The sequence below is a fragment of the Electrona antarctica genome (genome assembly GCF_951216825.1).
Source record: "Electrona antarctica genome assembly, chromosome: 7".
In the NCBI taxonomy this organism is placed as follows: domain Eukaryota; kingdom Metazoa; phylum Chordata; class Actinopteri; order Myctophiformes; family Myctophidae; genus Electrona; species Electrona antarctica.
Genome location: NC_136812.1, coordinates 19579891 through 19603865, shown reverse-complemented (window position 1 = coordinate 19603865; position 23975 = coordinate 19579891). Strand labels below are relative to the sequence as shown.

The window sequence follows — 23975 nt, the reverse complement described above, 5'->3', positions numbered from 1 at the left end:
AGAAACTAAACTTTATAGAATGCATGTATCATGTCTAATTTCCTGCCGTTTTATACTATTACCACTTCACTTTAGCACTTTGAGATAAAAAAAAATGTAAAGTGCGTAAAATAAAGTGTGCAGTACTAAGTTCCAACACGTGTTTTGGTCCGACGGTCATTAGACCGACAACCTACCTAACCTAACCTAACCATAACCGCAAGCACGGGAGCAGCGCATGTTGGACCGGTAGTCCGACCGTTGTTCCCGCATGTCGGACTACATGTGGGAACATGCGGGAACTCCGTCGGAATTGCGTCCGGATCCCAAAATAAATACAATTTACTATTATTATTAGATGTAGATGATTGTGTAGGACTACAGTACATGGAGTGATGGCTAAAACTAGTAAGGAATTCTGCTCATCGTTTTATTGTGTATAATGTATTTTACTTTGTGCCATATTGTGACATCTGTCCCACTGTAAAAAGATGTCCATAAAATAATTCCTCAAGGTTTAATTCAAAGCTTAAAAAGCAAAGCAACAATCCATAACTTTTGGGTATTGTCAGACTTGCAGGCCTGGTCCAGAGTTTTCTGCATTGACCTACCTTGTTCTCAAAGTTGTATTTACTCAGATCTCTGGACTCAGTGGCTCTTCGATCCCCATGGGTTAACGCACCCTGAAAAGTAGAGCAGAGCCAACATTAGCATTATAGCCTTCACACGCATACACACACAGCCCTCTCAGTTGCTGGTTTGGGAAAATAAAGTGGTACTATTGGCAAAGGTGACTTTCACATTACAGCCCAAAGTATTTTGTGTGTCTTCCAGATTGAAACATTGATACCTCGTTAAGCCTAATTTTAATTTTGTGGCATGGTGGCGTCATTTGCGGGAAATATCAGATTTTCAAATTAAAACCAGTACGCAGAGTATATACACACACATAGATGGGAATCTAAAGCCAAATTCAAGAACAAACAAATACACTATAAAACAATAACAAAACCGCCCTTTAATATAATTACTCAAGCCGACTTTTCATTGACTTGTCGGGTAAACTTTGTGCCTGCGGAGGTCATGAATGGTTTAGAGGGAACGGGGTGACGTTAATGAGCTACTGGCACTGCTGCCCACACACAGGAATGTCTGGAAACACCAAAACAAAAGGGATGTCTGAGCCAAATATGACATCACTGCTCATCTGGAGACAGACGGTCACACAAGTATTTGGCCCTCTGGTGCGAGAGCATGTGCACGGCACTCATGTTCGTGCGTTTTGGTGTATCAAATTAAGCCAGGAGGATAGGATGTGACCTATTCTCAAGGCGAATTACCGAACACAGCTGGCAAAGACGGGAAGGACTTTCTGGAACTGCTAGCCACCCCCCTCCCCCTACTCCTCCTCCTCCTATTCTCTCCCAATAGAAATAAGGAGGAAAAAATAGAACGGGGGGGGATTAGGAAAATAAATGGCTGGTGGTTCTGAAACGCAATAATAAATATGGAAAAGCGTGGTAGGCTCATAAAATTATCCATGCGTCTTCCCTTTCTTCTGCTAACTTAGTTTTTCCATTATTAAGACGGAGAGGGAAAGAACCTCCGAGAATCTCCTGAGGGTTTGCGATGTGGTGAGAAATTGTTTATGTGACCTTGAATGAACCAGCCAGAGAGGAGGGTCTTACATGCCAGGGAATGCCCCAGAACACGAGGAGGACAAAGGGTGAGAGAACAAATGGAGGAGTTTGGGCAATTAGAAAACAGGCAGACAGGTCGGTTTTGGTTAACAGTGCAACTGGTTTCCTCAGTATGCAGGTTTCACATGACAATAAACCCATTTAGGCCCGACGTCGAAATTTAAAGAATTTCTTCTAAATCCTGTTTTCTGAAATACCTATGATTCTATATCAGTGGTTCTCAATATTTCATGTTGTCAAGGACCGCAAAAAGTATATGTAATTGGCTTCAGACCCCCATCTGAACATATGAACCCCCAGAAGCAAAGATTTGAGTTAAAAACGCTCAGATTTGCACCACATTTTCACGATTTTTCAAAAATAGCAGACCTACAAGCTCGTAGCACGGCACTCGGTGCTACGCTATGAGCTTGTAGATCTGCTTTTTTCAATAGAAAAATAAAACACCAAAAGGGGTTCCTGCCCAGAATGGGTTATGGGTGATTTAGTGTCTTGTACTGAGAATAGCCATTCTACAAGCTCACAACAAGTTTGTAGATCGACTATTTTTGATACATGACACAGCGCGTGACCAAGTATAATAATAATAATCATGCTTTAGATGAAGGGGAGGCATCTTCTGTAGAAAGAGTTTGTTCAGGACATGTCAGAAATTGAATTGTGGTGCAATATGATGAAAAAAAAAAATATATATATATATATATATATATATATCAAAGTCACACCGAACTTGAACTCTGCGGCAGATTCTGCCAATGCTTTTCAATGGGAGTGGAGCGATTTATTACCATTCGTGGATTTCAGCAAAACAAAGCGCTCCGTTACTATTGAAAAGGCAGAATCAAAGTTCAGTGTGACTGCACCCTAAAAGTCAAAAATATATGGAATCCAGATGAAACAAGACAAAAGAACATCACTGAGAATAGCTTTAGAACATGAGACATACCAGGCTCTCCAATCTCTTGGCCACAATGGAGGCAAAGCGTCTCTCCCCAGCCAGCTCAGAGATGAGGAAGATGTACTCTGGGGCCGTTACCTGATTGGATCGATGTGTGCGACCTGCAATGTCAGTGAGAAGACCGAGTCAGGATAGGAACTGGATGGAGATGGAAACCATTTGCAGAACAAAAACACCCTCTCTACAAAAATGGCATAAAAATATAGCTCATGATGGAAAAGCAGGATGTTTACTTCAAAACACTTGATATAAAACAGATTAAAAGCAGACATATCTTCCCGGCACCCCGAGCTTCTATTTTGAAGGAATCCCAATAATAATTCAATTAGGTACACCCCTGGAGAATGCTCTAGCAAGCAATGTATACATTGTACTGCTAAACTGCTTAGTAGTTACAGAATATAAATATAATAGGACATTACTGCAATAATAATAACACACAAAAACACAACTGCTGCTTGAGTTGTTCAACATGACTTTAAGAAGTGTGAGAAATCACACAAGTGTATTATATTGTTTTATTTACTGGCTAGCTGATTCATTTGTTTCCATTAGCATTGCTACAGAATAGTAACAAGCTTCCATGTGGACATTGCTCAATAACTGTAAGGCCAATTTAAAATGTTTCTCAATAAATAAATAAATCAACAATTGGCAAGAACATTAAGATTAAAAAACAAAAAAACAACGTTGGCTTACATGAAGATAAAGGCAAAGAAAGAACGATACTTGACACAATCCCTCTGGATTAAAACCTTCTCCTTCAATACTTATACATAATAATAATAATACATTCTTTTGACCCCAGGCAGACTCATTCAGGACTCATTCACTGTAACCTTTTAGCCCATGGTTTCCAGCTCAAGACTCACCAAACTGCTGTATGGCTCTATCTGCACTCCAGGGCAGCTCCAAGGTCATGTGGACCCTGCGGCACTGGTTCTTTATCCTCTTATCTGCCTGCAGGGAGATGCCAGAGCTGGCCGCCTCAGAGATGATAGCCACCAACTGGAGGAGAGGGAAGACGTTGAGTTAAGGAGCGCTTAAGGAATAGCTAGTTTTAGTTGCATCACTCTTTGAGAAAGCTACAAGATGATAATAAACCACTAGATCTCAAACAGTGTAATACAGATTTAGTTTTAGCTGTGATAAGAGACCTAACATTATACTATTGAATAGTCATTGTTTATATTTGATTGTGTATCTTCAAGGATAGTTCAATTAGATACGTCTAATGCCCTCCTATGTCTGACCTTCTCTCCTTCCATGAAGCGGTCTTTCTCCTTGACGTTGATGTGGTCAATGGTGTGGCCCTGTTCAGCCCGTGACTCGTAGCGGACGGTGCCATCAGGCCGTCGCACCACGCGGCCCTTACGACCCGTCATCTAAAACAAAACACACACACACTTAACTTGTTTGACAAAAACATGAAAACTACAGCATTGGTGTCTCAACTTTCGTTTGGAGACAAGATTAGAGGAAGTGTAAACAATAGCAATGAACAGGAAGTGGAAAACCCTGCCAATACACATCACTTTTCCAGCTTAACGGATTCTGCTGCACTTTAACTCATTAAACTGTACATTTTAATGAGTAAAGCCAGTATGACTGGCTTTCTGCAGCACGTACCTCCGAGACTTTCTCTGGCCCTCCGAACTTGTCGATGAGCTCGTCTAGCGTGTTGAGAGGTAGTTCTTTTCCCAGTACGGATATCTTGTAGAGAAGGGCCTGCTTCATCTCCTCTATCCGGGCTGTGAAAACATCAAGAAGACAAAGGAACATTAAATGGAGTAACACTAGCTAGCAGAGCATAAAATCATGAGAGCATGAGTCATAAACCCCAACAGGACACAGCAGACTACAGTGCCATGCTAGTGTCAAGAGGGTTTTACTGTCTAGACCTGTGTGACAGACCAGAGACACATGACAGAATAAAAAAAAAAAACATTCTGCTGCTTATCGTTAATTCCTTCATTAAGTGCCGGCAGCATGAGCCAACTTGCAGGAGTGCAACTGTCATTATTTGCAATCAGTAATACAGCTTGGGTAAAAGAGGTCAGACCAGCTTGCCTACCTGTGTGGAGGCTAGTTTGGTTGACGAAGATGACATCGTCGTTATCTAGCAGGGAGTCCGGGGAGGAGTTGGAGTCTGTGTCCATGCTGTCGTCACTGCTACTGTCGTCACTGATGTTGATGACACCAATGTGCTCCATCATGTGCTTAGCCAGCTTGGTTTGACGGCCCCGTGGCTTATTACCTATTCAATAGTGACATGTTTTAGAACCTGTCTTAAGGCTCATTTAAAAAAAAACTAAAATATATTTTGCCATTTCAACAAATTCTGCTTCTATTTAAACTCAATACATTGTTGCCAAGACACATTCTTGTCCAGCTGTAAATATGTAATTTGTCATGCGATGCGACACAGTATAAATTAGCCTTAAGCAACACTGGACAGAGACCAATTCATTGAAATGTCAGCATTATAATATAATGCTGACATTTCAATGAATTGGTCTCTGTCCAGTATTATCAGCCTCTAAAGTAATTAGGGAGCAGATAAGACATGAATGGTAACAGAACAGAGCTTCAGTATCCGGCAATAAATAAAAAGAACACAGCTAGGGCGGGGTGGAGTTGTCTGCTCACAGTTCACAGATACCATGGCTGTTATAGTAAAATAAAACATCAAGGCTTTGGTACAGTATTGTGCTAGGGTGGTGCTGTTCACCCAGTGTGAGATGCGTGTCTCAAAAGCTCAGTTGACTTACGTTTTCTTTTGTTTCCTGGGCCCTTCTCTCTCCTCTGTTTCTCCGAGGGAAAATGTTTCATGACCAGGGAATGGAAAACACCCCTTTAGTTAAAAAGAGAGGGAGACAGGGAGAAGGTAGTCATTACTCTGACAGGGCCGCATTCCCTACACCCAGCAGTCGCAGCGTTGATGGGCCTCATTACAGCTGTCATGTCTCAGCATATATGACAGCTAAATACCTCCCAGACACATTGACACTTTGTCTTCCACCTGGGTGACCCAGGCATTCAGGTATGTTTGAGCGCAAAATAGTCAGAAAGATGAAGCTTCAATTCTTTATGGAAACCCTTTCTTGCCCTATTAACTTCTTTTAGGCAACTATTAAAGAAAGGAATGGAAATACACCCGCACACTGTATCTGCTCGGTACATGAGCGGCACGGCAACGTTTCTACTCATGTACCGAGCAGATGCAGTGTGTGGGTGTATTTTCATTCCTTTCATTGGGGTCCACTGGCCTATGCACCTGTGCATACGCCTGATTTCTAGGTGTGCGAAAGCTTTTTCCTACAGGCAACTATTAAACAAATGCTTATAAATAAAGACAGACGACCTCTTGGGGTTACGGATGAATGGAACTGATTGAAATCTTATCTGAAGAGGTCTATAATATGGAAGGAGAGAGGTAAGGAAGACGGGAAGGAAAGCTCGAGGGGAAAGGATACATTCTGCAATGAAAAAAATAAAAAATAAATCTGTTTTTGTCTGGGCTTTTGGCAGAACATTTGTCTGTCTGCTGAAGGTAAGAAAATGGAATGTGTGACAACCACAGACAGACAAAGCTCCAAGTAACAAGCGAATAATTAATCCTCAACGTCAGGGGAGGGGGGGGTGGAAACAATGGATATTCCAGATACAAGTTGTGATGCTGCAACATGGTGTGCACCATAGCTATGCACATCAGACATCAGTAATCGGCCCACCCTTCGTTTGTCTAATGTGAGAGTTCAATGTGTTGCGTGAAGCGGAAAACATGATTGTATTGTTATATGATCTGTTCAGCAAACTGCAGGGGAGGTACATTTCCATTAAACAGCAATAAACGCACCTAGTGTGACACACACACACACACACACACACACACACACACACACACACACACACACACACACACACACACACACACACACACACACACACACACACACACACACACACACACACACACACACACACACACACACACACACACACACACACACACACACACACACACACACACACACACACACACACACACACACACACACACACACACACACACACACACACACACACACACAGTTCCACTCACTCTGCAGCTGAAACAAATCTGTCGAGATGGCCGTCATTCTCATCTAGGACTTCTCTGGTGCGGGCCTCCCCTGTGGACTGCAGTCCAACGACAATGCACTGAGCAGGAGATGGGGGTACAGAGCAGAACAGTTAAACACAGTCCAATGACAATGCACTGAGCAGGAGATGGGGTACAGAGAAGAACAGTTAAACACAGTCCAATGACAATGTACTGAGCAGGAGATGGGGGTACAGAGAAGAACAGTTAAACACAGTCCAATGACAATGTACTGAGCAGGAGATGGGGGTACAGAGAAGAACAGTTAAACACAGTCCAACGACAATGCACTGAGCAGGAGATGGGGGTACAGAGCAGAACAGTTAAACACAGTCCAATGACAATGCACTGAGCAGGAGATGGGGGTACAGAGCAGAACAGTTAAACACAGTCCAACGACAATGCACTGAGCAGGAGATGGGGTACAGAGAAGAACAGTTAAACAGAACATCCAAACAGAAATAAGCATTATCTGGGTCAATCAAACTAATACCCACAGCTGACTATTATCAACTAAAAAGGTAGATATTTAACCCTAGTATTCTTGACAAATGTGCCACATTTTTGACAACACTGAAAATGGCAGATTTACATTTAAAAAAAGCAGCGCTACGATGTGTTGGGACTCGGGAGGTGAGCTTGCTCTCTTCTCTTTCTGCTATTTCCGCTATCAGTCGTATGATAACGTGCCAGGGGATCTGAGTTTTCTAGGTTTCGTGTTGTAACTTTTATGTTCCGACAACTCTCCACTTATAAATGTACTAGGACAATGTATTAAGAATTAATCAAGGTGATACCTGTAAAACTCTGCTGTGCTCCAATTTAAACCACAGAAAAGTATGCATAACCCATAATGGCCTGCTCCAAAAATGCCTTTCAACTGATACAATGTTTCTGCTCCACAAACCAAGTAGGCAGAGCTCTGAGTCCTACTTGGATCCAAATCAAGCCATTTTTAGTCCTCCAGTGTGAACAGTGTGTGTGTGTGTGTGTGTGTGTGTGTGTGTGTGTGTGTGTGTGTGTGTGTGTGTGTGTTGCGCTGACCTTCCCAGCCGCCAGCTCTTTCTGGGCCAGTTCCACCAGACAGCGAACCTTCGCTGCGATGCAGAGGTATTTGAAGAAGCGCTGGTGGGACGACCAGAACTGTCCCCAGAGGGACTTCCTGCTCACCAGACCCAGCTCGTCTGCAGCGCGCATGAACACCTGCAGAGCCTCCGCCCACTGGAGATAAGTGACAAAGAGGAAGGAGGGTTAGGAGGGAGGAAGGAGGGTTTAGATGAGAACAGCATTTTCGGGGGGTGAAACTTTAGACAGTCGGGTACCCTCATATATATAGGCTATATTTTTTACAGATATTTGTGATTGTGATTTACAGATAATTGTGATTATTAACCACTTAAACCATTGGCCCAAGCTGCCCAACTGTACTTGGCACTCTTTTTTCCCCACTCTACACCAAATTCTCTTTGTGCAGGAACGTTCCCCTCAGAATCGGGAAAGTAGCCTTGCCGAGCCATGAGGCCCATAGGGCAGGAGCCTATCTCCTGTTTCTGTAACGTGAGGCAGCTTGATGTACAAGTACACCCCCTGGACATGACGCTAGTACGTCGCAGGGACTTACCCCCCATCCAACCCTTGATGTGGAGTGCCAAGCAGGGAGGCACTGGGTCCCAATTTTTAAGAGTTTTTGGTATGACCCGGCTGGGGATTGAACCCCAGCCTCCCAGTCCCAGGGTGGACACTCAACCACAAGGCCACGATCAGAATCGGGAAGCTGAGGTTTAAGTGATTAAATCACAATTAGTAGTCTTGGTAGTTTGCTGAAAGGAAGTGTATATTAACTGTACTTTTTGATTTCTATAGCAATGTCCTTAGCATCAATGATGCATTACGGCTAGAAGAATAAAAGAAAACTAAAAGAGCAAGACTTGTTTTATACTATAATTGCAATATACTATACCATTACAGGCTAGTTGCGCACCTTAAAAGGTAGCACAAGTGATATTTTTGGTCGAAACAGGTTTAAGTTCTGAGCCAAGTCTCCTGAGGAGTCGTGTCTGAAACCTGTCCTGGACGGGGTATCCGGACGTAAAAACAAATCCATTCTAATAGTCATCATTGCTAGAGTGTTCAGTAACGGGGGTCTCCCCATCTCTTCAATAAAGAGAAAATACATTTTCAGGTTGGTTCAGGAGATCAGGAGAGAGTACCCATTCAGCTGCTTCAATTTGATAGTGTTCCAGACAAAAATGTATCTGCTCACGTATTTGTGTTATCCTAAAATATAACTTAACGCACCTGAAAAAAGTTAGTGCAAATATGTTCTGCCACTGACTCCAACACACATACCAGGTAGCTAAACCTTATGTTTGACAGACGAGGCTTACCAATTTGGCAGCTTTGTTGTAGACCAGTTTAAAGTCATTGTCCAGGGCGATCTCCTCGATGCGGAACGACACCCCTGAGAAGCTCAGCTGCCTGGCGATGTACATCCCACTCACTTTCATATCCATGGCAACAATCTCCATAGCACCGACACCTCTGTATAGAAATGGCAAATCAATTATTCAACATCATTCAATCAAGGGTCAACCGGCTTTAACCACAGGCGGATAGCAACTTGGAACATCACTGAAAACACAGCAGTGTCCAGATATGCATCTACGGGTAGAAATAGCTGAGGGGAGACTTTCCCAGTGAGTTTACAACGGGAGTCTCTACACACCTCTTCTCGATGGCGTGCAGGAAGTCATCAAAGGTTTTGAAGGGCGTGCCCTCTCCCCAGATCCCCAGGCGGCTCATATAGATCATGTTCTTTGGCTCAGAGGCACCTGGGACAGACAGGGAGAAGTGCAGAGGGATTTTAAGGTGGGGAATTCAAGAGAGTGACGTAGTGTTCAATGTCCTTACATTGTGTGTGCTTGCGCGTGTGTGTGTGTGTGTGTGTGTGTGTATGTCTACCTGTGGCACTGGCATAGACCACTCTGGCCCGTGGCAGTTTGTTCTGCAGGTCCAGCACAGCCTTGCCCATCTTAGTGGACGTGGCATTCTTGGCTTTGTGGCATTCATCAAAAACAATCTGAGGGAGGCATAGGGTCAAGGGCAAACACAGCATGCTTGGTATGACGTCTATCATGTTATCCAATTGATCCGGAGTGTTTAATTTGGTACAATGCAGAATATAAGGGTTGGGTTGTTTACCGCGACTGGGAGAAAAGCTTAATAAGGGATTTGTTTGGTGCATGTTTGTTTGTTTCTGTGACTGAAACAATGACGGCAGAATTGGGGGTTTTCATCTCCCTACCAATCTGAGGTACTATTTGACATTACACAGTAGTTAATTTATCCATTTGTAACTCTGAGCATTTGCAAATGTAACCAAATGGATCCTTACGAGTCCAATCTGAATTAAATTAACACATTTGAACACACTCAGAGTTACATGATCACTGTGGATTTCATTTTACTGTGTACATCCTGCACGGGACGGTGAGGCAGTGAGGCAGCAAATCAAAAGGATACAACTCCATCAAAATCCGCCTTGCACCAGTCCAGGATCTGTTTGATTCTGGTCCGGTGCTGTCCTCCTGCCTGGCTCTCTCCAATCAGCGCAGAGTAGGTTGCAAACAGGACTCCTTCTGAGGTAGCTGTGTCTCCATACTTAATCTACAAAGAGAAAAAAGAACCACCACACAAACACACATTGGTTGGAAAGACAGGGGGAAGCATTGACTGTCGGTATTTCTTTTTTGTGTATAGAAATATACAGAACCATGGAAGCGCCCAATAGTCTGTTTTATATTTCTCCCGGATCCCAAAGAAAACAATGCAAATGATGCTTTCATTTATACTAAGTTTTAAGACGGTGTTGCATGCCAGAGATTGCTGATCTAACAGCTCACTTAGATTGGCAATGTCACCATCATACAATGAAATATCAGGTTGCAGGCAAACTTAATTTCCACATGTGATGTCTTCCTTTCAGACTCACCTTGTTTAAGGCGTGCACAGGAATAGTGGGTGAGTCTATGTCTTTGAGATCTCTCTCTGCGTCAAATTTCAGGTCATTGGATATGCTGAACCTGAGGATGGGAAACAGAATCACTCTCATTAAACCACTACTAACCTCTTGGTACAAACCAGTTCGAACATGCACACTATATCCTGACAAACAATGAGAGACATGTTCCTTTCGTTACAATCAAATCAATCAATCACACAGGCATCACACGTTAACCGTGTAGCTTTAAGCCCAGCCCCACCAATGATTTGCAACGCAACTGCAACCACTTGCAACATTATCCCAAAATAGCGGGTCAATTCAGACCGGCCAATTAAAATGGTTGCAAGTTGCATGTAGTTGCATTGTGAATCATTGGTGTTGAGGCTTAGGGTGGAACTTTAAAAATCGGTTATTGCACACCTCCCGTCTTTCACTAAAGCATATTGGTAACCATAATGTATGCCCAGCTGCCCAAATGTATACTGCTCAATCCCTGCTTGGCCTAGGGAAATATGCTTTATGAGCTTCAGGTAGTGCAGGTAGTACTAATTAGCAACCAGTAAAAGGGAGTACACTTCCAACCACTACAAGATGTGCTCGTTATATTGTATTAACATACTCTACTGGCTGCAATCCAGAAAGGTTTAAAGTTTTTCCCTGTATTAATGTATGCCTGGCCAGAGAAATATGAGACTCGCAGATTTCGATGGACTGGATGTAATGATAATAGTCTTACCATAATGCCTTCTTCCTTCCCTTCAGGTAGTTTTCCAGGATTATTCCGGCCACGGTGCGTCCTTTACCCACTCCCGCCCCATCTCCGATTAGGAAGCCTGCTCTCTGGTTATTCTGGAGGATCACCTCGTGTTGCTAAGAACACACACACGCACACAGAGAGAGTGTGAACATTGGTATGAGAGTGCACATAGATGGATTATGAATAACTCAAGTGAAATTATTTTTATACACAGCTAAACTAGCACACAGGATTTGATTTCACAGTGTACCTGGCAGGCATAGATGATGGCTTCAAGCTGCAGTGCCGATAGCAGGCCGAGGTTGATGATGTTCTCTGGGATGGAGAGAGTGTAGGTGATGTCCGGTGGAGGGACACTGGACAGGGTGTTGGTCTCTACTACTATGTCTGGATGGGAGATTCCTATGCTGGCTGTTAAAAAATGCAACATTCTTCAATCAATAACATATTTTGGATTGGACTGATTGCTCTTTCAAAACTCTTTTCTCAAAAAACATGACAGACGGGCCCCATCTCGCGTGGCGCCAGTGGTGTTTTCCACCATTATGTGCTATATAGGTAGTATGCTGTGCCGACGTTTTGTAAAAAGCGTATAACGTCTGCTAATCATTTCATCCATTGACCACGCACAAGTGTATAGACTATACGTGCACATGGCGCGCAGGGAATACTGTAATTATCGTATATCATCTGAAAAAACCTAGGCAACAGCACTGCGTGGCACCATAGACATTATGCCTAATTAATAGGTATTTTTTTGTTATTTGTTAAAATGTTTAAAAAAAAGCAGCTTGACCCCATGTACAATCATTAGATAGTAGGTTACTATAGATACAGCTTTTGAATGAAGCCGCACTACACAAGCTGGGTACTTGTGGCATGTCCTGTGGCGACGGTCTCATTTGGCCAAACAAAAATATCTATCTTTAAATACCATATTAATAACAAAAGTTCTTCAAAAGAACAATGTTGGCCAAGAGATTTGCTCAAAATGTTTTTTGAATGTTTTATGAACACACCAACATGAACCCAACATAACACTTCACCAGGCCTTTTAGGCCATCATGGTCAGAGGTGGTTACACATAGCAGCTTGACTTGTTATACACCTAGTTTTGAGGTGGCAGATATACATCCTGTACACAGCATTAAACACGCATACAGACCAAATGTAGGTGTAGAGGTAAAGAGTCAAGGTGGCTTACATTTAGAAGGCTTGTAGTCTGCATACGTTTCTACATGTCCCAGCTCCTCCGTCTCCTCTTCGTCTGCATCTTCTTCCTCCTCGGGCGGCGACTGCGTTCTCTGAGCCTGGCAACAGCAAAGACGTGTGTGTAAATATAATTCCCCTCATTACCAGGCGTTTGGCGGCATAGCCCAGGTGTGTAGCATGGAGATAAGTGGGAGAGAGACTGGAACCAAGAGTCAGAAGTGGATGAGTTAAATGAAGCCCCAAGAGCAGATCTACGGCAGCAGCTTTATGTCCAGAAATATGCATTTCCCCCGCAGGAAAGTAGCAAGTAATGTGATACCAGTGAAATGATGTACCAAACCAAGCAGACAGATAATGACTCTGGAAATAAGGTGTTAAATTGCAGATAGAATCATCATTAGCATCAGCGGTAATTAGGAGCCAGGATTTCACTCCTCCACAGTGTCATACAGGACGACAAAGCATCTTATTAACCATTTCATGGTCAATGTGTGACTGGATTTGGAACGCATCCAAGCCGTTAGAAACAATGGCCAGTTGCCACTCATGCCGCATCAGAGACGTACATGTTGAACACAAACTGCTATTTCCCCTGTGTGTGTACAGCCAAGTATATTTAGAGGAGGATTGCATGATGATTAGGCTCGTGTTACATTTGGGAGCTCGGTTCCCTTCCTGCCTCGCACTGAGGAGGTTAGTGTGGCTACCTGGAATCGTGCTAGAGGTGGGGTGCTGATAATGGCAGATATATCCTCCAAACTCGCCAAACCCTGAAACCTGCTGCCGCCATTTAGCTGCAAACAAAACAAAAACATACAAAGAAATGCAAACTGAAAAAAAGAAATCAGGAAACAAAAGCATGGGGACATTGGAGGGTGGGTGGGGTGACAGAATGAATTGTGTGTGTGTGAGTGTGAGTGTGAGTGTGAGTGTGTGTGTGTGTGTGCGCGCTGTATGTGCATATGTAGGCACGTGCCTGTGCACTGTGGATATCTGATTGAGCAGCACTCAAACAAAATGCAATTTGTCATCTGGTGGTGAAATGCCAGCAACAACAAAGGGCAGATAAAGCTAGCATGTGTCTTGGCAATATAATGGATGAAATGATAACAGAATGAAGAGGAAAACATTAAAAGGCTTTCAAAAAGGAAGCGGAAGAAAATGTACCCTCTTGGAGTCATATGGGGAGGATGCATGCTTGGGCAAACCATAATAACAGCAATTGATGCGAATGAGGATGCATTTCTTAAGCAACTAGCTTTGCAGCCAGTCACCATCTATGTATGCCTTTGAATTTTTCTTTTGACCTAAACCCCAGTTGACCTCACACCCGTTTTGAAAAGACTTCATACATACAGTATGTATTCTTTCATGAATTCACTGGCTTCGTCATGGACTCGTGGTGTACGAGCACACACCAGGTCACATCTCGTCACAGAACATCAATAGAGCAAATATTTGCAGAGCCGAACCATACATTTCAAACTCTGCTTCAGTTCAGTTTTGTGTATTTGGATGGAATATATAATCCATGAATCAAACATGAATCATTGGTTGGAAGCAATGAATAGAGGATAAAACACAATTAAATTGAGCATAAAAATAAGAGCACCAGATAATGTCATTTTGGGTGAGAAGCTGTATTACGTTTGACTACTCTTTTTTGTAAGGGAGGGGGGGGGGTTGCCTTTATTGATAGTCAAAGGATACTCCCAGGAATCTAACCAGGGACTTGCAGTCAGGCATCGGAGCCTATGCGATATGGACCTTAACCACCACTGGGCTATCAGAGCCCCCTTGATGAATCAAGTTGCTTGTGCGCGTCTGTTTGAGTTCCCTTCATTTGTCCCAATTTACAATGTGTTTTGCTTGCAGCATGGTACAACAAACAATCACAAGACAAAGACAAGATAATTGCGACTGAAGGTCACAGTTAACTATGAAATTGCGCATTTCCCGTCAGTGTGTGTGTGTTTTTGTGTGTGTGTGTGTGTCACGCCTCCATATATGGTCATGTCTCCTGACATCACACCTCCATATATGGTCACACGTCGTGACATCATGCCTCCATATATGGTCACGCCTTGTGACATCACACCTCCATTTATGGTCACACCTCGTGACATCATGCCTCCATATATGGTCACGCCTTGTAACATCACACCTCCATTTATGGTCACGCCTTGTGACATGTCACGCCATCATATATGGCCATCTCCATATATGGCCATCTCCATATATGAAGATCACGACACTAACCTCATCTAACCCTAAATAACCATACATGGAGAAGACTGGATCATCACCTAGATCTCCATATTTGGAGCCAGCCAGCAACTCTATATCTGACCTCAAACCCTTAGATCTCCATATATGGAGTTTACCTGTTTTGACATTCCATATGTTGATCCCTCCCCACCCCTCCTTCCTGTTCTGACATTCCATATGTTGATCTGACCTCATCAAACCCTGTACACTGAAGACACGCTCCATTTATGGCCAGTACATAATTCATTCCATATCTGTTCTGACCCCGCATGCCAAAGCACCAGTGCTTTGGCAGTCTACCGTCTGCAGTCATTCAGGTAGATGCGTGGCTTCTCGCCCTCAGGTCACCTTACTGGTAAATACAATACAAAATGTTTATGTGTGTCCATCTGTGTGTGTGTGTGTGTGTGTGTGTGTGTGTGTGTGTGTGTGTGTGTGTGTGTGTGTGTGAGTGCGTGTGTGCTCTACTAACCTCTAGCTGGCTCTGTGCTGGTGTGCTGGTGGTACTAGTGTTTACATCCCAGAGGGTGGGCACCGTGGCCAGGCTGTCTGTGCTGATGAAGGCCTGGGCATCCGCGTACTCCGACAGGGAGTCGGCCGGAGACGAGAACAGAGAGTTGTTGGAGAGGTCATCGATGCAGGACAGGTCCTGTTGGGGGGAGGCACAAAGAGAGAGAGAGGGGGGGGGATGTGTCAATTTTCTCTGTTTCGGTGGAGTGACGGTGGATTCTGCAGAAAGCACATTGAGTCACCGTTTAAATTGCACAGTTTTAGTTTCCGACGCTTTATTTACCACATGCAAAAGTGAAGTGAGTGAACTTTGTATATAGTCTTTCCAAATACTCCCCTTAACCACTTGCAAAGAAAAATATGGAATAGGAGCACAACATATTCCGTCAGCGAGATGTAGTATAGAGCTAGCCTGAATTATACAGCAGATGCTATCATGAACAGTAAGAGGACGAAGGAAATGTCACAAACTCATGACACACAGACCTAGTATAGGTCCTGAGACGATACTGCACCCTCTCTGGGTAACGGCGAAACAACACACAGAGGAGTGTGAGAAAGACAGGGTGAAAAGGGCATGAAGAGAGAGAATGTGCGGTACTGCGTGTGTGTGTGTGTGTGTGTGTGTGAATTTCAGGCATGGCTGCCTTCCAGTCGCCTCTCCATTCATATCCTCTCCATCCTATTTGCATGCCATGTTCTTTAACTAGCCTCCCACAGGCAGTCATGTTCCCCTGAGACTTATAAACATGGATGTAGGGAGAGAGGTGGTGACGGGTGGGGGGCGCTGAGAGAGAGGAAGAACATGGTCAAGAAAGACAGGGTTGTTTTTGGGAGTGGGTATCTTTCTGTGCATGATGTGCATATACCTCTGTTTGTGTGCGCGCGTGCATGCGTGTGCGTGTGTGTGTGGAGGGGGGGTGCACACTCCTTAGGCCATGTGTGTTGATTCCCACACCCCCGATCGCAGCTAAACAGGGTGGGGGACCATGAATCAGCACTAATGAATACCAAGGGCGTACTGACTAAACAAAGGCAAATACACCACAAGCATTTTACTCAACGTCAACACTACACTACTTAATTTTAATGCCGTCTACAAAATAAATGTTTTCAGTAGGCAATGCAGTGTTTATTCATTATTGTAGTGACCTTATGGCAGTAAAGTAAATAGCCTTGGGAAACAACGGTTCTAGAGCCATGTGGCCCATCAGCCTATCTCCTGTTTTCGTAGCACGAGTTAGCTTGATGTACAAGTACTCTTGACATGATGCAAGGGACACAGGCATGTATCCCCAACCCAACCCTTCAAGCAGAGAGGCATTGGGTAGAATGGGTACCATTATTATAGTCTTTTGTATGACTCGGCCAGGGTTAGAACCCCAACCTCCCAATCTCAGGGCGGATACTAGACTAACCACAAACCTGTGGCATCACAAGGTGGTGACTTTTCTTGTGACCACCACGCTCTGACTTATGGTCAGTGCGTTATCCACTCAAAATAACATCATGAAAAACTGAGGTTTTTCACACACAGTGGCAATTATTTTTTTATTATCTACATAGGAGAGACAGACGTTTCGGCTATCCAGCCTTCAGTGTATCACAAGGTACTAACCATATGAGCCCATTTCTTTTTTTCTTTTTTGTGATCAAGTTTTTATTTTATTTTTTGTTATTAAAGGTTTTCCCTTACGCCCCACACCAAAGATTGAACTGCATAGACAGGAAGGATAAGCAAGCAAATAAATACAAAGTGACAATACAGCAATGGACAAAATCAAATACAGGGAAAATACCGTTGAACCATATGAGCCTATTTCAATTTTAAAAATGTATGTATCACACTTACATTTCTATAGGAAAGAATAGCAAGAAAGTAAAGCATATTAACGAAATACTGAAATGAAGGAATACAGACTGGTGTTCTGTTGTGAAAGGTACAAGATTCACTGTCAAAAGGATGAATACAGTTGAAGCCAGATGAGATGTAAATTATGATGCTGCTGCTTCTGATTCAACCAACCAGATGCCATTAAGTGATTCATGATTTGAAGCCAAATTACGCTGGCTTCTGTCACAGTGACCTGCTGGAAAACTTTCCAGCAGGTCACTGTGACAGTGAAATGGTAGGTTGGACCAATACTATGTCTAAACGAGCAAAAGGATAGACAGACAGTTAGGACTACTTGTGCTTGGGGGGGACACATGCGCAGCTCTTTGCTCACAGAGAAAACAAAGAAAGCCACTCACCCAAGTGTGTGAAGCTGCAGCACGGTGCTTGTTCAAGGGCAAAGCACTTAGCTAATCAGTGTTTGCTGTAAACTCTGATTATGCTCCTGTGCATATGATATACACAGGATATATCATGTATACTGTATAATACATATCATTCTGTATAATATATATTTTTAATCCATCTATTAATACACAGAATCTGTGTGTGTGTGTGTCGGGAATAACTCGGGAGCCGTCTGATCGAACAACCTCAAACTTGGCGTGTGTGCCGCATAGGACTCGGGTGTGTGCAGTGCAGAGTAGCAATACGATCCGACCAACGGCTTCTGAGAAGTATGTACCTTATATACACACATGCGATGTGTATATATATATTACGATGTGTGCATCACATACGTGACATCCCAACGTTTTGATTGATGAAACTAGGTGACAATTTGGTCACAAGCGTGACATCCGGCGCGGGCTGTGATGTTACTTGGTGCAACAAATGGCACAAAAGGATCATCATCATCCTGATTTGATTAATCAAGCTTCACGTGACGTAATGCTCTGCTCAGCGATTGGGCGTTACTGGATTTTACGCGGCCTTGAAATCTAGTATATATTCCCTATATCTCACTCACTCTCTAAGAAGCCACCACAAACAACCAGAACAACTTCAATGCACCTTGGCACAGATTGTAAAAGTCTCTCTGGAACTCTACTGGAAGGATGGAACACTGTTCCAAAATAATCATAAAAAAATCCCCTCATTCAGTGTTGTCTAACTTGTCGGTTCAGAATCTCCTGTAGGTGATGTACCACTGGGTTGAGATGTGGTGACTGTGAGGATAGCATATGACTCACATCATTTTCCTACTCAAACAATTCAGTGAACCCTAGTGCCTTGTGGATCGTCCTGGAAGAGACAGACCACTACCGTAAGGACAGAAATGTTTGTTTCATCATGGAATAAAGGTGATTACTACTCAACGTAACTTTATATTGATTTACAATGTCCCTTCCCTTAATTACACACCAGGAGCGACAAAGATAATGATTATTTGACATCAACGATTTGTTTTGGTGAATACCTCATTGGTAGCAGGTTGATGATTGTATTCTCGATGAAGATTCGACCTAGTTTAAAAAAATATTAACGTTGCATCATCGCCTCATAATCGTGCTCAATGTGCAAACAGCAGTTTAAATTGACAAATGAATACACGGGCCTGAATGTTTGAACCGTGAGCGTTTACATTCACTTGCCCACCTGGATGACTCATCTGACCATATCACTTTCTTCCCACAGCTCTGTACACCAGTGCCTATGGGTCTAACACCATTGAACTCTCAAATGTGCATTAGTCTTTGAAATAAGAAGCATATGCACTGAAACTCTACTATTATTGTTAATGCTGAGTGACAGACTGATATTAACAACAGTGGGCTCACATTCACATTCTCTTCCTCTATATATGTAAACTAAACGTAAAAGTATTTATTCATGATATGGTAAAGCACCAAAATAATCTATTCATTCACTAATGTTTCATGCCGGTCATTGAATGTATCCGATTTACTAATGGCTTTCCCATGGATCAAAATGCAGATGTCACTTTGACTTTAGTTACTGTTCTCCTATTGAAACAATATCCAGTTAAGCAGTTGCTGTAACTCAAGCTCCTGCCACCCTTGTCCCAATATTGAACCACCTTTCATAGTCAATTAGATATCTTGCCATATCGATTCAAAATCGAGCTCAACTGGGCCTGCTCAGCATTTTCATACTCATTCCACAGAATAGGATGTCAATTACTTAATGTTATGCAGACCACCTGTACGGAAGCAAATGCATCTGTTCTGTTCCTCCAGTAACTTATTCAGGTTTTGATTTAATTTGTTACACATCTACGTGTGTGTATATGCGAGTATGAAGACAAAGACAAACTTGTATTGATTCTCCGAGGTAAATTCAGGCTATGTGTATCTTTCTGTACGTGTGCTTGTTCTGCAAGGGCAGGACCAGACATGAGCTCTGAAAGCAGGCTCTCCCAGTTGCATGCCCTGCAGAAAGATGTGTGACTCCCTTTTATAATGTGGTGACAAAGTGGGAGAAATACATGAACACAGTCCCTCCTAAACTCTCCCCCTCTCTCTTTTGTAAGTCCTCTGTTTCCACTTTCCTGCCTTGGTCTGTCTGCTTCTCCTCCATGCCCTCCTTCCTTCCTTTCTCTCTCCTCCCTGTTAAGGATCTTGACTGTTCTGGCTGAGGGGCGATGAGAAACAAGAGGGCCAGGGAAAGGGACGTTGTGTAACCAGAGGCTCCATTCCACACAAGCACAGCACACAAGCCCGCATTCACACAGGACACGCACGCACACAGAAAACAGAGTCAACTGTTCTGTGCTGCGAACAGAAGAACTATTAAAATGGCTTTTCCGTGGCACCTCAGAGTGGCAGGACCAAAAGCAAGTTAAAAGCATGTCTCACAGCCAAATGCAGCATGGTCTTCATTCTTCAACGACGCATACACAAATTACCAAGTATTTCGCTTTGGTACTGCTGAGCTAATGACAATTATGGTTCTTGGAGAAAACAATGGCTTATCAGCAATGCCATGGAAATTCAAGCAGAGTCTGGGGGAGCATCACATTCTGTGGACCAGTATTCATGGTTTTCTCATTAAATATGTGGAATAAAAGGCATGGGGAACAGAGCGTAACTGAGGCTGTGGCGTTTGTACCCTAAGCTAGTTCTGCTGCTCCTGCTAAGACGGGTTCTGCCAGGCAGAGATAAGGCCTGAATTCAGACCGCTCTGATGGTAATCAGGGTCCTTCCACAGCGAAGAACTGCATTGCCTCCTAATCCTGCCTCCCCCACTCTCCCCTAACACACAATAAGACAAAAGCACAATGTTGTATCTTGTATGTGTGTATTTTCAAATTGCTTTCAGGGAACAAAATCCAAGAGGGAGCCTTATTGTTTTTGTTTTCTTTTACAAATCTAGAATAGATGAAATGTGACTGAGTGAGAATAAGCAAACATATTTTCCTGTAATTTGAGCCCCGTCCTGTTTTTAAACAAGGCAGCCTTTCACATGTTCATGTTCATCTTCCACTTTTCAGTTTCTCCTGTTTGTACTACTGACGCTGGCAGTTTATCGTTCCTTTCACTGCATGCACCAAACGTAGGGCCCCTTTTTACAACCCTGTTATGACCTGGTATCATCCGAGACCTCCTCCCCCCCTTGCACTCAACTCAACCAAGCCTACTATGCTTTACCCCCCTGCTCCCCCCCCCCCCCCCCCCATTCACACATAGGTAGATAGATACACATGCATGCAGACACTGCACCACGAATCCAAAGGAGTGTTAAACTGGCACAAAGGCACAATTGTCTGCCTAATGGTGAGTAAATATAAACAATGCGGTGAGAACTCCATGTTGGCCTGTAGGGGTACGTGATGGCTCTGAAGTCGTTCAGGGTTGTCGGTTCTGAGAAATACAGTTCCGAGAAGAGAGCCACATCTCTACACAAACCACCCACAAACAGCTAGGCTCGCTCATCTGTTATTGTTGATGTATTTACAAGGCCATTAGTCTTTGGAAACACAGTGTCAGAAAATTCAGGAAATGCCTAAGCTGGGAGAATTTGGCCCACACCGTGGCCAAAATTCTCCCAGAGTAAAACTGCGGCCACAGAGAGATACCCCTTAAAATAACTATACAAATAAATAAAATAAAACTATGAAATCATGAATCTAGCATTTATCTACTTTAGCCAACTAGAAGCTTAGGGAGGAGAGAGAACGGTCTGTCCTGACATAGGAAGGAAAATAAGTCTAAAGATAACAGTTATGACACAGGTCCCAGTGATAAGCTTGGCCATTGCCATAGAAGGAAGTGTAGCATGTCTATCCTCTACTTGGCTTTACGGACCAATGGACCATTACTTCCACAGACCTGTGTGCGTCTTCATCATCACAGACTGCCAGCATCCCATTCAGGGAAAAAGCTGTTTGTAAATACAAATGTAATCTTCATCTTCTAGGGAGGAGGTATGCTGATCAGAGGAGTGGGGATATAGACTACTGATATGAATTAGTATTTCTGATGTCTTTAAAATGTCTGGTGTGTTCAGCTCATCGAACTAATAGGGGCCATACTGGTGTCGCTCTAAAGGTTTCAGTGAGCATTTCCTCTGCTTGAAAATTTGTATTCAAGTGAATGAACACATTTTATTTGGCAACTGAACATAAAGGGGAAGAATCGTGGCTGCTGCACACAAGACTACATTGATGTTTGCATTCTATCCAAACAGCAGTTATGGGGAATGTGCAACATAGTCCTGGGCTACATCCTGTTAAACTCAATAACCTCTTCTCTCTTCATTTCCTGCATCGGAGAGGCTGACTGTGTGAACACACACACACAGTCTCTCACACACACACAGTCTCACACACACACACACACACACACACACACACACAGTCTCACACACACACACACACACACGGCATGGCAGCAGGGATTCCCCCTCCTACAGACCGCTTGGCTTGGCTGCTTCTCCAAGGCCAGGAAGCAAAGTCACTTTTCCCACCTCAACCCACGCAGACACAAAATGACCCCCCCCACCCAATACAGTTTGCATCTCTATTCTCATACAGTCTCCATCATTTAACATCCCTCTCCCATTTCTCTCTCTCTTCTCTCCTCCCACCAGTCTCTCATTGTGTGTTTACCCAAGTTTGCTTTCCCACAGACATCTGCAGCAGGAAGAGGCTCTGTTTAACGTAACACTCAGTCATTCCTCACTGAGGTTAGTCTCCTTTTGGCTAAAAAGCCCCATCTTCGTCAAGGGACCTGGTGCCCCCAGACGTCAGCATATTAGCAAACAGTAGAACGTACGTCGTACGTAGTCGTACACCAGTAAAATGTGGTGCTAGAACAAAGGGAGACTAAACCTTGATTAATAGCAAACATGCTGCATATAGAGTAGCACTTAAAAGAACAACTAAAATTCATGAGTGTTTTAACACAAGTCCTCTGTGTCCTCTTTATCACTACTTTTTGGGTCAGTAACGACATCAACCCTTTTGTTTGCGGAAATCCATCTACTAAGCTTTTTTCCCCCCTCATTAGGCTGTAAGGGGGTAAGGGGGGTGTTAAAAGAAATAAAACATCCATGCAAGGGAATCCATTTATTTCTGATACATATAGACCAGTAAAATAGCATAGGCTCATCCTGTGAAGAGTTGCAGACTGCTCCGGGCCAGAGACTGTGACTGCGCGTGCGTGTGTGTGTGCATGTGTGCGTGCACCAAAACACACAGCTGCAGTCAGCTGACAGAGGAAGCCCTACAACAGCCCTTCCAAAGGCATGGTCAGATGGTGACCCTGCCTTACGGTCACCAGAGCGTGACTGACACTGTGTGTGTGTGTGTGTGTGTGTGTGTGTGTGTGTGTGTGTGTGTGTGTGTGTGTGTGTGTGTGTGTGTGTGTGTGTGTGTGTGTGTGTGTAGCGGAGGTCAGGGTCTGGACGGCCAGTCAGTGGTGTCTGTCTTTCTGTCTGGATTGTGTTCTCCCATGCTGCCTACATTGCCCACATCCCTGACATGTCCACCTGTGCTCTGTATACCTTGTACAGCTCTGACCCCTGTTGTTTGACTACAACTACTAGTCTGATAGCAGTGCCTGCGCTGTCCTGTTATGTTAGAACAGAAAGTCTGCATAATACACCATAGAAGCAAAGTCACAGCAACTACTCCTCTTGCACAATAAGGTGGAGGTGGATAGATCAAAGAGGCAATTTTCCACAAAACCACAGTCTGAATTCCTTTTCAAATCATGAAAGTGCTCTCTGCCTTTATCTTGGCCAACAGAACAGTCAAGCTACACAGCCCCCCCAATCTACACACCATTAGTATGATTAATACTACAACTACAATTTCAAAGAGACTTTCTCAGTAGGAGAAAGGGCTCCATGCAACAGTTCAGCTGCAAGTCTTCAGCCTACGCCACAGTCTGGCCAATGCTAATGCAGCGCTGCCTTTAGGCTGCAAAGCATCTCTCCTGATCTGGTCTGGCCTGCAGTTTGCTCGGCAGAGTCCAAAAGACGTGTGCTTACGGTTTGCCCAGGCCAGGGACCTCCTCAAAGGTCCTTCATGTCCTGCCCAAACATGGCAGACCAGGCCAGGAGCAGGGACAACTAGCAAGCTGTT

General features: G+C 43.7%; 1 protein-coding gene across 3 annotated transcripts in view; it reads right to left on the bottom strand.

Moving 5' to 3' along the window:
• The window catches only part of sbno2b (strawberry notch homolog 2b), a 71608-nt gene that overhangs the window by 8905 nt on the left and 38728 nt on the right, over nt 1–23975 (bottom strand). For 2 of the 3 annotated variants that reach the window (XM_079504882.1, XM_079504883.1), the window contains exons 5-23: nt 15494–15670; nt 13461–13547; nt 12746–12851; nt 11792–11952; nt 11521–11654; nt 10773–10863; nt 10304–10447; nt 9743–9860; nt 9507–9612; nt 9169–9322; nt 7826–8002; nt 6743–6840; nt 5409–5491; nt 4712–4894; nt 4267–4388; nt 3891–4022; nt 3510–3645; nt 2626–2738; nt 591–662 (exon numbers count right to left, since the gene is read on the bottom strand). In XM_079504882.1, the coding sequence (XP_079361008.1) occupies nt 591–662; nt 2626–2738; nt 3510–3645; nt 3891–4022; nt 4267–4388; nt 4712–4894; nt 5409–5491; nt 6743–6840; nt 7826–8002; nt 9169–9322; nt 9507–9612; nt 9743–9860; nt 10304–10447; nt 10773–10863; nt 11521–11654; nt 11792–11952; nt 12746–12851; nt 13461–13547; nt 15494–15670 (2394 nt within the window). The remainder of the gene's footprint in view (nt 1–590; nt 663–2625; nt 2739–3509; nt 3646–3890; nt 4023–4266; nt 4389–4711; nt 4895–5408; nt 5492–6742; nt 6841–7825; nt 8003–9168; nt 9323–9506; nt 9613–9742; nt 9861–10303; nt 10448–10772; nt 10864–11520; nt 11655–11791; nt 11953–12745; nt 12852–13460; nt 13548–15493; nt 15671–23975) is intronic. The other variant, XM_079504884.1, reaches the window with a different exon arrangement.